General features: G+C 30.7%; 1 protein-coding gene across 1 annotated transcript; it reads right to left on the reverse strand.

Annotated features, from left to right (window-relative positions):
• Positions 1–1,767: 1,767 nt before the first annotated feature.
• Positions 1,768–2,480, reverse strand: LOC118055245 (uncharacterized). Its single transcript, XM_035067080.2, has 3 exons — positions 2,319–2,480; positions 2,109–2,214; positions 1,768–2,019 (listed from the first exon to the last, which is right to left on the reverse strand). Exons 1-3 carry the CDS (start codon positions 2,323–2,325, stop codon positions 1,923–1,925), a joined length of 210 nt encoding a protein of 69 aa, XP_034922971.1. The 5' UTR covers positions 2,326–2,480; the 3' UTR covers positions 1,768–1,922.
• Between the last annotated feature and the right edge of the window lie 11,846 nt (positions 2,481–14,326).

Consider the following 14,326-nt stretch of genomic DNA (forward strand, 5'->3'; position numbering starts at 1 on the left):
CTCCTCAAGCTCTACAGAAAATGTAGGCACAACTAGAAACTCCTCATTCCTCATAACCACAAACAATGCAATTACCTTTCTAGTGTGTGTTAATAATAATTGTACGAGACGGTAGAGAGAAATGTTCAATGTTTTCTTCAAAAACAAAGTCTATCACAAGAACAAAGTAATCTTTAAGCAGTACTAAAATCTAAACGTCCAAACATTAGTAAGCGACCATGAGTTTCAAGTGATTGAAGACATTCTACAAAACATATAGATGCTCACATTGTAGTCTGTGGTGCATTCAAAGAATGAGTCATCTTTCAGAAACCATTCAAACCGACCAACACTATTCTTATGTAATGCCTTTGGACAATATTGCCATCAAAATGAAAACCATCAAGAAGTAGTGGACAAAAAATCCTTACTGGGCTTGTGATCGCCTGCAATTCTTTTACCTAATACCTTTAAGATGAACTGACTAACTTGGCTATAATGCACATTGGTGGGGACACCAAACCCGAAATATTATTTACACACGCGTATGATCATAGACGATGGAGGATAGCCCAAACAATTGAGAGATTGGGCTTTAACTTATGTTTTTGGGTTTAAGTTATATGAACTTTTAGTTGAGAATTATTAATTTGGCTTTATTTGTTGGGTTTAATTTAATTATTGTTGGGTATTTTATTTAGTGGGCTATAAGTCCAGTCACTTGTTCTAGCTAGGGTTTTAGTATTTATATTCTACTTTTCTAAATGTTAAGCAGTTTTTTATGATTAATGAAAATATTACAAACTTTGCATATCTTCAATCCCCTTTCTTCTCTTTCTTTGCTTTCTCTTCTCAGTTTCTTCTCTAAAAGCTTCTTTCTTTTCCTGCTTTAATTTTTATTATTTATTGTCCCGCATCACACATGGTTTGAAAAAGCTAATGAAATTCCAGTTAGATAATTTATACCTTGAAAAGGACAAATATTCATGATCTATGGGGGCTTACTGTTCTAGGTTAGAAGCCCTACTCCAATTTAAAAGAAAATTAGGTCGCTTATGATTAAGTTCAGAATACCGTGCCATACAGAGAACCTGCTACAGGCCTCCAATTTCACAAATTAATGTGCTCAAGTCACACATATAAGAAAGCACTAGTTGTGCATCCGCGTGAATATACACCAAAGTGCAATTAAACCCATCACATGGTGGGGTTTAAAAGCACATTCAGCCAATGCTTGAATAGTAATAACTTTTTTCAGCAATGAACTCTAATCCATCCATAGAAATATTTTTAAGATAGTGACATCCTAGTCCATTGTATTCTAGACAATGGGGAGACTACTGAATGCTTCTGTAAACAGCCATGAGGTGATTCTTAAGAATAAGCAAACCGTGCAGTAATTGTCTAAAAGAGAGTTTTCATGAGCTGTACTATAAGCTCATGTTTAACTAACACGTTTATCTCCCATAATCCCTAATTTCCTTTCCATCAGCCCTAATCCTTCCTAAAAGCGTAACCAACATCCATACAATATAATAACACTATCTTTTCGTTCTTCAACTCTAGCCATCTCAAGGCTAGCACAACTATTAAGCTTAACTAAATTTCAACATCTCCATCTCTAATTGACCAACAACGAGCAGTAGAACACGGATTTATGCGTGTAATTATCAATCTCTCCAAAATTGCGTGATTCAATAATTAAAATGCATAAAATTAAACTCAATAAAAACAACTAATTCATCCATAACCGATCCAATCAAGCAATTAAAATTTTGAAAACTGATCTTCAAAACTCCAAATCAAACTAAGAAAACCTCAAATAAACAGACTGAACGTGTATTTCCAACCCAAACACACATGATAATCCATACAAAATATCAAATCCACATCAAACCGTAATCAACACAAAACCACATGATTAAAACACAACAAACTTCTCTCTATTTCTTATTATTCCCTTTACCTCCTCCCGAAGATTCCCCTCCCGCCGCCTGTGCTGCCTTCTTCGCCGTCTTTTCTTGCAGCGCCTTCGCGTCTCTACAAAAATAAATGCAAAGAATCTTGAAATTTAACCAAGACTAAATTTAAAAAAATGTAAAAAAAAAAAAATAGAGGAACCGATCAACCTTTCACGACGCTGTTCAGGAGTCAAACCGTCATCCTTGCCTTTGTTTACTTTGTTACCGCTACGAGCTTGAGCTCTCTCGCGATCTTTTTCTCTTTGATTTCCGCGTGAAAATTGAATCAAAGAAACAAAATTAAAAAAAAAAAAACCAGCAGGAAATAAAAGAAAAATCAAGAGATCTAAAATTAGATAAGAAAAATGAAAAGGATATGAGTCATGATTCTTGCTGCTGCTGTTGCTCTTCAGCGGAGACGGATAGATTCTGTTTTCCGATTTGTTAGAGAGAGACTTTGCTACGCAGAGCTAAGAGAAATAGAAACGACAATATGTGAATTTTTTTTTATTTTTTTGTTTTTTGTTTTTTAGAAGGAGGGAAGGAAGTGGAGAGTCGAGAACGTTTATTTTTTCTTTTAACGGGTTGAGAATCGAGAGCGTGGATATTTCATGATTGGATAATAATAATAATAATAATAATAATAATAATATTATTAGAAGCTCTTGTCATTTTTTTATAGCAATGAACATTCAAATAATAAAAAAAAAAAAAAAATTAGTTAGTAGATTTTATTGACACATGCTAAAAAGCCTTGGTGTTTTTTACTATAACAATGAACATGAACGGTAAAATGTGAAAGGCTTTTTTTCCTTGGTCATCAAAAATTATTAAAGCTTTTTTTATTTTTTATTTTAAATATAGTTTTTTAAATTTTATACTTTAATATTGGATTTACTAGGTATTGAATTTTATAATTTATTTTAATTTATTTTTATAAAGTTATCATAGTCTCATAAACTGAGTTGCGAGTTTTACGAATTAGTTATGTTGACTCGGTTTATTTCTTAATATTTTTTTCAATTGCATCCTTCAACGTTGTGTTGATTGGAAGTTAAGCTTCATAATTATTTTTTAATTTGTTTTTTATATCATTATCATAGTCTCATAACTTAAATAGTGAGTTTTGTGAGTTAGCCAAACTTACTTGAGTTTATTTTGTTCTTTTTTAATTGAATATTATTTTTTAATTTCATCATTTAATATTGTATTGATTAGAAAACAGACTTTATAATTTATTTGTTTTTTCTTTCTATAAAGATGTCATAGTCTCCTGACTCGGGTTTGGTAGGTTAACTCGAGTTGACTCGAATTACTTTTTATCCTTTTTTATTTGATTTTTTCTTTTCAATTTAATCCATCAACATTGAGTTGATTGAGAATTGAGCTTCATTTTTGTTTTCTATGAGGTTATCACAATTTCATGACTTGGGTTGTGAGTTAGCCTGGTAATTGGGGTTTTTTAAAATCCTTTTTTTAGTTGAATTTGTTTCAATTTCATCCTTCAATATTAAATTGATTGAGAATTTGAGCATTCTAATTTATTTTGATTTTCTTTCTATGAAGTTATTTCAGTTTCATAACCCAGTTTGGGCAAGTTAACCTGGGTTGACTCGACTTAAGTTTTAGTTGAATTTTGTATTCAAATTCATTCTTCAACATTAGGTTGGATGAAAATTGGGTTTAATATTTTTTTTATCTGTTTTCTATAAGGTTATCAGGGTCTTATGACCTGGTAATAGGTTTGGTAAATTAATCCGAGTTGATCTAATATGTTGTTATTTTAATATTTAAAAAAAACATGTCATTTTAATTATTTTTTTAGTTAAACTAAATTTTTATCGATCATCTAGGTTGTCTTTCGACCTTCCAAGTCTACCAAATCAATTCTCATATAGTTTAAAAATTTTCTACTAAAAAAAACACACTAAAAAACACTAGGATATTTTTTTACATTTAAGAAAAATTGCATTTGACTCGCAGTGTATATCGATCATCTAGGCTGTCTTTGGAACTTCTAAGTCAACCAAGTCAATTCTTATATAGTTTAAAAATTTTCTACTAAAAATACGCATTAAAAACATCAAGATATTTTTTACGTCTAAGAAAAACTTCATCTAACTCGCAGCCTAGCACGAGCAATGATCTAGTACTAGCTATTTGACCCTTGAATAATGTTTTCTTGTCCCTTTCTTTTTTTTTCTTTTTCCCAATATATGGATTTTTTTAATCTCAAATTAACCCTTTAATATTTAGGTTTATTGGGGATTTAGCTTTATTTTTTTAATTTACTTTTTATAAGATTATATTAATCTTATGACCCAAACTATAGGTTTGACGGGTTAATTTGAGGTTTTTTTTTTTCCTTTTCCTAACTAATTGTTTTTTCTCAATTTTATTTTTTAATATTGGATTAATTCGAAATTAGGTTTCATTATTTGTTTCAGAATGATTTATATGAGGTTATTCTCGTTTAATAGACTCAAGTCATAGATTAACTAAGGTTAACTAGAGTTTTTTTATTTTTTTTTGTAATTAGTTTTTCAATTTTAATTTCATTTTAATCCTTCAGCATTAGGTTTATTAGGACTAAACTTCATAGTTTTTTTATCAAATTATTTTTTATGAGGTCATATCAGTTTCATGACCCAAATTGTGGATTTAACTAGTTAACTCAGTTGACTTGAGTTTTTTTTTTCTTTTCTATTTGACTGTTTTTCTTAATTTTATCCTTCAACGTTGGATTGATTGGAAATTAGGCTTCATGATTTATTTCAATTTGCTTTATTTGAAGTTATCTTTATCTTACTACTCAAGTCACAAGTTTAGCGAGTTATATTGAGTTGACTAAAGTCATTTTTTGTCTTTTTTAATTAATTTTTTTCAATTCCATCTATCAACACTTAAGTGATTAAGAGTTGGACTTCATAATTTGTTTCAATTTTATTTCTATTAAGTTATCTCAGTCTCATGAACTAGGTCACAAATTTGGTTGGTTAACATGGGTTGACTCAGATTTTTTTTTTTTAATATCATCCTTCAACATTAAGTTTACTAAAAATTAAACTTTATAATTCGTTTTGATTTATTTTATATGGGGTGGGGTTATCATGGTTTTATGACCTAACATGTGAATTGGCTAGTTAACCTAGCTTGATTCGAATCGATCTAATATGTTGTTATCTTAATGTGTGTGTGTGTAAAAAGAATCTAATTTTGAATAATTATTTTGAGTCAAACTATGTTTTTATCGGTCATCTGAGTTGTCTTTGGACTTGTTAAGTCAACCGTATCATGTTAGGTCAATCCTCACACGATTTAAAAAAAAAAATTCCTGCTAGAAAAAACACATTAGCAATGTTTAAATTTTTTTTATATTAAACAAAATATTTGATCTAACCTACAATGAAGCGCAAGCCAATAATCTAGTTAGTACTTAAGTCTCTTTCAATGTTGAAAACAAAAAGGAAAATGAAATTTCATTAATTTAAATCTGTTTATTGTTATTAAGAATAACTCAAAAATGAATTACTTGAATTAGTCAAAACTAATACATCTTGGAAAAAGAATGTTCATACAAACTTAGAGTTAATGTTGACTGAAATTATATAATGATAATTTCACCCTCCCTACCAAAAATCATTAAATTGATTATTAGAGGTAGTGAGGTCTTTTTATAAAGTCCATTAATCATTATCAGATTGATTGGAGATAAATAAGTCTTTTCACATTTCAAAAGCACGGTAAAATAATCAAAATATTCTTGAAAGCAAAAATTATAAATTAGCGTCTAAAGGTTTTTTTTTTCTACTTTCATACTGGTTTTTCCATTATGATTAGGTTGGATGAATGACAATTTAATATTTTATTAAATATAAAATATAATTATAAAAACAAAAGGTAGTTGATTCGTGTGGGAGGTGTTTATGTTTTTTTTATGGCGTATGCGGCATCTCTTGGCGATAAACAAACTAGTTTTTAGCATGTCATTGGAATCATCACAACATCGTCTTCTTTTTGGGACAAAACATGGCAGCTTTGAAAGGGCAGTGTGACGTCGGTGGCCTTTTTTTTTCTTCTACTCCTCTAGAAAATCACATTGGCCATCCGATCCTTCTTCTGATTTCTAATTGATGTTATTGTCTTTTTATAAAATTTCAATTTATTTTCAATTTCATTATTCAATCTCAATTTGTGATATGTTATTTTTTTTTTTTCAATTTTATCATTGAATCCCAATTGATTTTTCATTTCAATTTCACTCTTCAATCAAAAATTTACTTTTATTTTTTATTTCAATTTTGATCAGCATTCTTTTGATTGTTTTTTTTTTTTGTTAAATTGATTTTTCTTTTCAATTTCACCATTCAATAAAAAATTAAGTTCATTTTTTTATTTTAACTTTTATCCTTATTCTTTTAATTGTTATTTTCTGTTTTAGATCCTTTTATATAATTGAATTTTTTTTTTCTAATTTTATCCTTCAACATTTGATTAATTGGCAATATTAGGGTTATGAGCTTGAATAGTTAATGCGTGTTGACATATGTTTTTTTTACTCATTTTATTTGAAGCTTTTATCATTTAATATTGAGTTTTTTAAAAAACAAAAAAATAAGCTTAGTAATTTTTATTATTTTTTTATTGGGTTATTTCAATCTCATGACTTGGACCACGAGTTTACCGAGCTAACCTAGGTTTGCTCAACTCTTATTACTTGGGATATAGATTTGTTATGCTAACTCAAGGTTGACTCGAACTAGTTTTTTTGTCATTTTCTATTCAATGTTATCTTTTCATATTTAATTAGCTAAAAATTAAGTTACATCAATTGTCTTCTTATGAAAAAAAATATTTTTATATCAGGTTGTCACGATCATTTTTTTTTTTAATTTGATCCATTTGTTTGTGTTGCCTATTTTTTATCATCTAATTAAAATAAAAACATCCTTATTTGACCCAATCGGGTCTATACCCAAGTCACAGGTTTTTCTTCCTATTTTAAAGCGTGTTTGACGCACCTAAACATTATTTTTTACGTAAAAATATATTTCAGTCCGCAGCTTAGCGCAGTCTGCAACTAGTATATATCTAAAACAAGAAATAAAAAAGGATTATCATTGTATCTAAGATTTTTTTATTCTTATTCGTGTCTTCTAAAATCTTAAAAATAAAAGAACACAAAAATATCTATTTTTGTAATAAAAGTGATTTTTAGAAAAATAAAATATAGTAGTATAACAGTTGGAAGCGATCAAAAAATATTGGCATCTCCACATGAATATAAGAGCTAACATGATTGATATTATTAATAATAAATTTATTTTTAAAATTATGACTTGAAATATTTCAATGTCTTGAGAGACAATCCCATCAATATTAAAATAATATCTGTGGTGATTATTTTGGGATAAAATCATAACCTAACAAAGAACTCTATGGGCACTTGGGTGTGCCTTGTTGTGTTTTCATATCTCTATAGCATGGGCACTCATCCTTGTTACCATATGTGCCCGAGGGAACACACAAGCATTTTTTGCAGCAATAGTTGCAGAAGAAAGTGCATGCACTCTTGTGTGAGGTTGCTGAGCATCGGACACCGCAGGCATTTGGACAATCTGGAAATCATATGTTTTTTAATCATCGTTATTATTAGGTAAGTAAGCAAATCATAAGAATCTAAATCATATTTTAAAAATAAAAAATAAATATAAGTTCTTGGAATATTGTAATGATGATGCAAAAGGGTTTTTTTTTTTTTAATTCAAAACGTTTTAATAATGTTTAAAAATGCTTTTTTGTTTGAGGGAATGGTTTTAAAATCTATAAAACAAGATTTTATAATATCTATTTAAACATAGAGGATTTATATAACAACTTTTTAAACTTTTAGACAGTATTTATAATTTAATAATAATCAAGGGGTTTTGTTTAATTTATTCAAAAGTAAAATTTGATTTGTGTTATTTTTTAATTTCCATCGTTTCATCTAACTAGCATCTCTATATATTTTATATTTTCGAAGCAACAAAACCTTGTGAGAATGGAGAGCATACCTTGCAATTTAACAGATCCCTCGCCGCCAGCCTATTTATATCAAAATCAATAAAATATGTTAGTATGAAATTAAAATTTAATTAATTGAATGAAAAAAACCCTATTATTCATATCCTTATTCAAGACTTCTTCTTCTCCTAAAATATGTCAATTGTAATATGTATGATACAAAAATAAATGGATAAATTACAACACCTACTTGAGGTATTGTAAAATAATAAAGATCACCTAAAAGTTTGAACATTTGAAAGAAAAACCCTTTATATTAAAATAAAAAGATATTAAAAAATCCTTCTTCCGCGTCTTATATATATATATTGACAAACCCAAAATACCCTTAATTAATATTTAAAAAAATAGTTAAATAAAGAATTTAAAAGCTGAATAAAGAAAGAAAAAAAAAGGTGGGGGGTATGGTTCTTTTTTAGTAGATGAACAATGTTTAGGTTCACTATTTAATTTCATTCATTTTTGTTTGGAGCTTCCTTTTTATATTCTTTCTCTAATTTCAAAATTTCTTAATTTAAGTGTTGCTTTTTTTTTAAATAACAAGTACATATGGGTAGGTGGGATATCGTAAGGTTCATCAGAAGGAGATTTCTATATGAAACTTTCAACGTGTGGGAATTTTTGTCAAATGTTCAAATTTTTAAATGATATCTATAATTTCATAAAACCTTAAGATTTATTGTAATTCATTCAAAATAAATAAATAAATAAATAGTATATAAGTTACAAAATGAGAACCCTGGGAGCGGGCGTACGGCTTGCCATGAGGTGGTTGTGGCCCTTCAAACGTTTCCTAAAGTTATTTTTAACCTTTATATTTATGAGTTATTTTAAATGATCTCTTTAATTAGAAATTAATTTTGACCCTTTAATTGAAGGGTTCATTCAATTGATTGGGCCCCTTTTAAAGTTTTCTTATTCTATTTACAACCCTGTTTATTTTAGTTTAGCTCAGAATTCATCCTTGTATATTTTTATTTTTTTGGTATTTGCCTCCCCCTCCCATTTATTTAATTTCATCAAAAATTAAAAGCATGCCATTCTCGCATGCCTGAAAGAATTAATTACTAGCATGGTAATTAAAAAATTTCAAAGGGAAAACATACGTGTGCATGTGTGCTTAGTGACGAGCCACGCATGGTTATAAGGGGGTAATTGCCCTTTTAATCTTTTTTTTTTCTTTAATTTCTTTTATATTAAAATAATAATAATATCTAGCATATTTAATTATTTTTTTTTGGTTACCAAGTTAGCTATTGTTAACTTTAGGAGTAAGAAAAAAAAAATCAAAAAAACTAATTAAACTGAGAAAATAAAAAAAATAACTGAAAAAACCAAACCGTGAAAAAAAAACCAATTAACTCAAGTTAATTTTTTTTTTATTTTGAAAGCATTCTTAAATTAATTTCATTTGATATGAATTAGTACATATATTTCAAATTAATTTTTTTATATAATACATATTTATATAATATATAATATTAAGTATTTGTTAATAATTTGTCCTTTTATTTTAAAAAATTTGGCTTCGCCATTATATGTACTATATGCTAATAGGAAAAAAAAGAAAAAAGAAGAAGAAGAGAGTGCTGACAAGTGAGAGAAAGAAAACTGACTTGTGAGGTATCAATAACAAAGGCCATGGCAACAAGGAGAATGAGAGCAGCAGAGAGGGAGAAAGACAGCTTAGCCATGGTTCCTTGATCTGTTCTCTCTAAGATTTTGAGGTAGACAAGGCAAGAAGAGTACTTGGTTGGTCTACACAGGCATACTTCTGTACCTATTTATAATAACAGACTTCAAACGTGAAAAATATTCATATTCATCCTATTATAGAAATTAATTTATGCGGATAAATTTGAAAATTTATAAGATTTTGTTAATAATAGTTTGCTATGAAAATTAGCAAATATAAAACGTTCCTATTTGGACATAATTATTGTATGGTATAGATTTTAACTACATTAATTAGAAAATAATTAATTACATCGAACTTTCTATAATTTAAAAATCAAAGGGAAAACATTAACATAAAAATTAAATCATATGGGAAAAACATTGTAGTTTTCCTCGTAAAACAATGTTGATTGTTACAGTATTTTCTCCATATTTGGAGTTACACATGTGCGGCGTCGCGGCAAAAAAATCAACTCTCAGATTTTATCTATTATCTAAAAATGTGGCAAATGTGGAAAATATGGAGAGATAAGGAATTCTTGTCTTTTATTAGTGAAAAAATAGAATGGGAATCGCCACCTAGTATTTTGATCACTAGGAACCTTAACTGGTCTCAGAGATCAGGTACGGGGACTTGTTGTGTAAAGAGAAGGTATTAGCACCCAAAATACGCCCTACCTAAGGTAGGTTGCATTGTTTAATTGTCTGATAAAATCTGAGTCGTATTTTCTAGTTGTTAGTCTGCCTTTGGTTTAAGAAAAGTTCTCTTCGGTAAAGAGATCCTTATCTTATTGAGTAAAACCTAACTGTTATAACATCTACAAAAGAATTTAATATCCTGAATACAGCTTACGTATAAGATCATAACCCTAGATATTAAAAGAAAAGAAAATATTTTTTTGGAGTTTTTTGAAATATTGGTCTAATTCTCGCGACTTTAATAAACTGGTTATTAAAGCCAAAATGCATGCTAATACATATTTTTGAAGTTTTCTTTGTTATATGAAAGTACAATATGATTTATTTATTAGAGATTTGGCCGTATGCATGAAAACAAAATATTTTTTTATGTTTTGCCGAAGACCGGGTATTTTAATACCGAATTTATATCTTTACAGTATAAAAATACAAACCGGTATTGATTAAAATGTAGTAATTTTTTTGTAGAAAATCACAGATTTTTTAAAATAATTTTTGAAGATTTTTTCATTATTTTTTTTAGAACTGGAACTAGCCCGGTTCACTAACCTAAACTAGTAACCCGGCTAGGCAGATAAGAGGCACACGAGAGCTCCCTCACGCGTGCTTGCTCAACGACTGTTCAAGTGAATTATAATTAATTCACTTCAACAGTAAAGAGCAACAATTATTGTTCAAGTGAATTATTATAATTCACTTGAACAGTAAAAGATAACAATGAAAAAAAAAAACAAATGCATGCAGTGACAGAAACAATGCAATGTGAAGAGAAATGTGCGAAGCTTACTTGGTATCTGAAACAGATGAAGACGATGGCAATGAAACTGTTGTGCAGGATCGGTGGTGACTGATTTTGCAGACGATGAAGATGATAAGAAAGATATGCAAGAACACTTGCTGAATACTCCACTATATTACTTGAATGAACAATCATATGGCTTTATATAGCCTTTACAGGATGCAGAGTGATTAATAATTGCTGCCCCGAGAATCATGGATTCTGTTATTGAACTAACACTAACCAATTACCTGACTTAACTAACTAACTGCTCTAACAGATTTAGCTAACAGTTTTACTGACAGTTATTGATCATTTCTCAACATTCTCTCCTTTAAACTAACTGTGTAACAATTAGTTTACATCAGGCATCACACAGACTCTCATTTGTCCTCGAAGATTCTCAAATGTCTGCAGCTTAACTGGTTTTGTAAGAAGATCAGCTACTTGATCATGTGAGCCACAATGCATAAGTTCGATGATCTTGTCTCATGTTAAATCTCGTAGGAAATGGAACCTCACATCAATATGTTTACTGCGTCCATGCATAATGGGATTTCGTGAGAGCTTGATGGTTGAGCTATTATCACATATTAAGATGGTGCAGCCTTTTTGTTCATGATTTAGCTTCTCTAGAATCCTTCTCATCCATACTGCCTGACAAGCACAAGCTGCTGCTGCCACGAATTCTGCTTCAGTTGTTGACAGAGTAACTATAGGTTGCTTCTTTGATGCCCAAGAAACTGCTCCTCCACTCAGCATGAAGACATAACCAGATGTGTTATTTCTGTTTGTAATGTCTCCTACATAGTCACTATCAGTATATGCAATCTGCTGATTGTCCTCATTCTTCTTGTAGTATATACCATAGTTAATAGTGCCTTTCAAGTATCTCAATATTCTTTTAGCAGCTTGTAGATGCCCTTCTGTTGGATTAGCCATAAACCTGCTTATAAAACTCACCCCAAACATGATATCTGGCCTTGTACATAAGACTTCCTACTACTTGTTTATAGTAGGTATCATCAATTCTGTTTCCTTCTCCAACTTTATCAGTTTTGCAACTAGGGACTATGGGATTCATTATTGCATTGCTTTCTTCCATTCCAAAGCGTTTCAAAACCTCTAATGTATATTTTCGTTGACAGATAAAGATTCCATTGGGATGTTGCAGTACTTCTATACCTAGGAAGAACCTCATTCTTCCTAGATCAGTCATATCAAAAACCTTCATCATAGATTGTTTGAATTCCAACATCATCTCCTCATTATCTCAAGTGAAAATCAGGTCATCCACATCAAGGTTGTTAAAATCGCGTTTTGACTCGTAAAATCGTACGATTTTACGAGTCAAAACATGCATTACGGGTTGAATCGCTTGAAAAAATCGAAAATGGGTAAAATCGGGTTGAAATCGAGTAAAATCGCAAAAATCGGATAAAATCGCGCAAAATCGCGATTTCAGGACCGATTTTACGATTTTGACAAAATAAAGCCCCGAAACAAAATCCCCTCTCTTGGACAGCTGTCAGATGCCTATTGGATTATTCCTGCACAGTCACGGACTATTACCCCTCATTTTACACCCAAAAAAGAAAGAAAGAAAAAGACTGAGAGAGACTAGCAGAAAAAGAGGGGCTTGATGAATTTACCGAGATCGGAGGATTCGAGGACTGAAGGTTTAAGATGAGAGTGGAACCAGCAGAGAGAGAATTTGGAGCATCGGCGATTCGGGCTCCCATTGATTAGAGTAAAAACAAAAAACCCCAAGATGATCAGACAGTGAGGAGAAGAGCAAAAGCTTCGTGGGCACGATTTGCTTTCCCTCGCGGCAATGGCCTGGTTGAGCCCTTGTTTGGGTCCACGACCAAGAGAACAACAACACGACAGCGAAAAGCAGCAGAGCACGCCATTCTTCCAAGGGCTACAAGTCTTCACTGCTCATGGAAGCTTAAGCGGCTAAGTATAATTTGTTTGATTTCCCATTTCTGTAGCTGTCACTAAATTTTAATTCTGATTATGATGCTATAGATTGTGTAGAAGCCTTAACTTTCTTTGAAGATCAAAACCCATCAATCAATCAGCCTTTAGTTTTGTTATCTGGATTTTGATATCAATCCATCATGATGAGAGACGGCAAGTTAAAACAATCTTGCTATGTGCCTTCTTCATCAGCAGAAGTAATAGGGAACAACTTCGCTTGATGTTGTGCTGTGTTTGCGCAACAAAGTGCAGAGGGTCTTTTTACTCTCCTTTCTGGTTCAGTTTTCTGGTTTCAGAATTAATTGGATTGAATTAATAAGGTGAAAATTAGACTGAAAATTGTTGAATTTGACTGAATTTAATGCCATTTTAGTATTATAGAACTGAATTAATTAGATGAATTGTTATGTATGAATTTTTATTTAAAGCATGAATTTTTTTTTATGTATTTTAAAATTCTTTACGATTTTACGATTTTACGATTCGTTTTTACGATCCGAGTTTATAAACAGCTTTCCGTGCCGTGTTAAAATCGCGATTTTAACAACCTTGATCCACATAGATGCTCACGATAAGAATTTTGCCTCCACTGGTTAGTTTAACAAATAATGTTTGTTCACTAATGCACTTTTGAAATCATTCATGAGTGAAGTAAGCTTCAATGCGACTAAACCAAGCTCGAGGGGCTTGTTTTAATCCATATAGTGCTTTGTGTAATTTGTAAACTTTGTGCTCATTTCCTTTCTGCTCATACCTTTTTGGTTGTTCTACAAACAACTCCTCACTCAATTCCCCATGCAGAAAGGCTGACTTAACATCTAATTGATAGATAGGCCAACCTTTCCTAGCAGTTAGTGCAATGATCATCCGAACAGTGTCCATTCTTGCCACCGGAGCAAATACTTCAGTATAATCCACACCATGTTGTTGAACATAACCCTTAGCCACTAACCTGGCTTTGAACTTATCCACTTTGCCAGTCTCATTTAACTTGGTCTTGTATATCCATTTCACCCCAATCTTCTTGGTTCCAGCTAGTAATTTAGTTAGATTCCATTTCTCATTCTTCTGAATTGACTCTATTTCAGCATCCATGGCCTTCCTCCATTTGTAGCTTTTTACTGCCTCTTCATAGCTCACGGGGTCATCAGAAGTCACAATTGCCATATTCAATTCTATTTCT

This window comes from Populus alba, chromosome 1, assembly GCF_005239225.2.
Source record: "Populus alba chromosome 1, ASM523922v2, whole genome shotgun sequence".
Lineage (NCBI taxonomy): Eukaryota > Viridiplantae > Streptophyta > Magnoliopsida > Malpighiales > Salicaceae > Populus > Populus alba.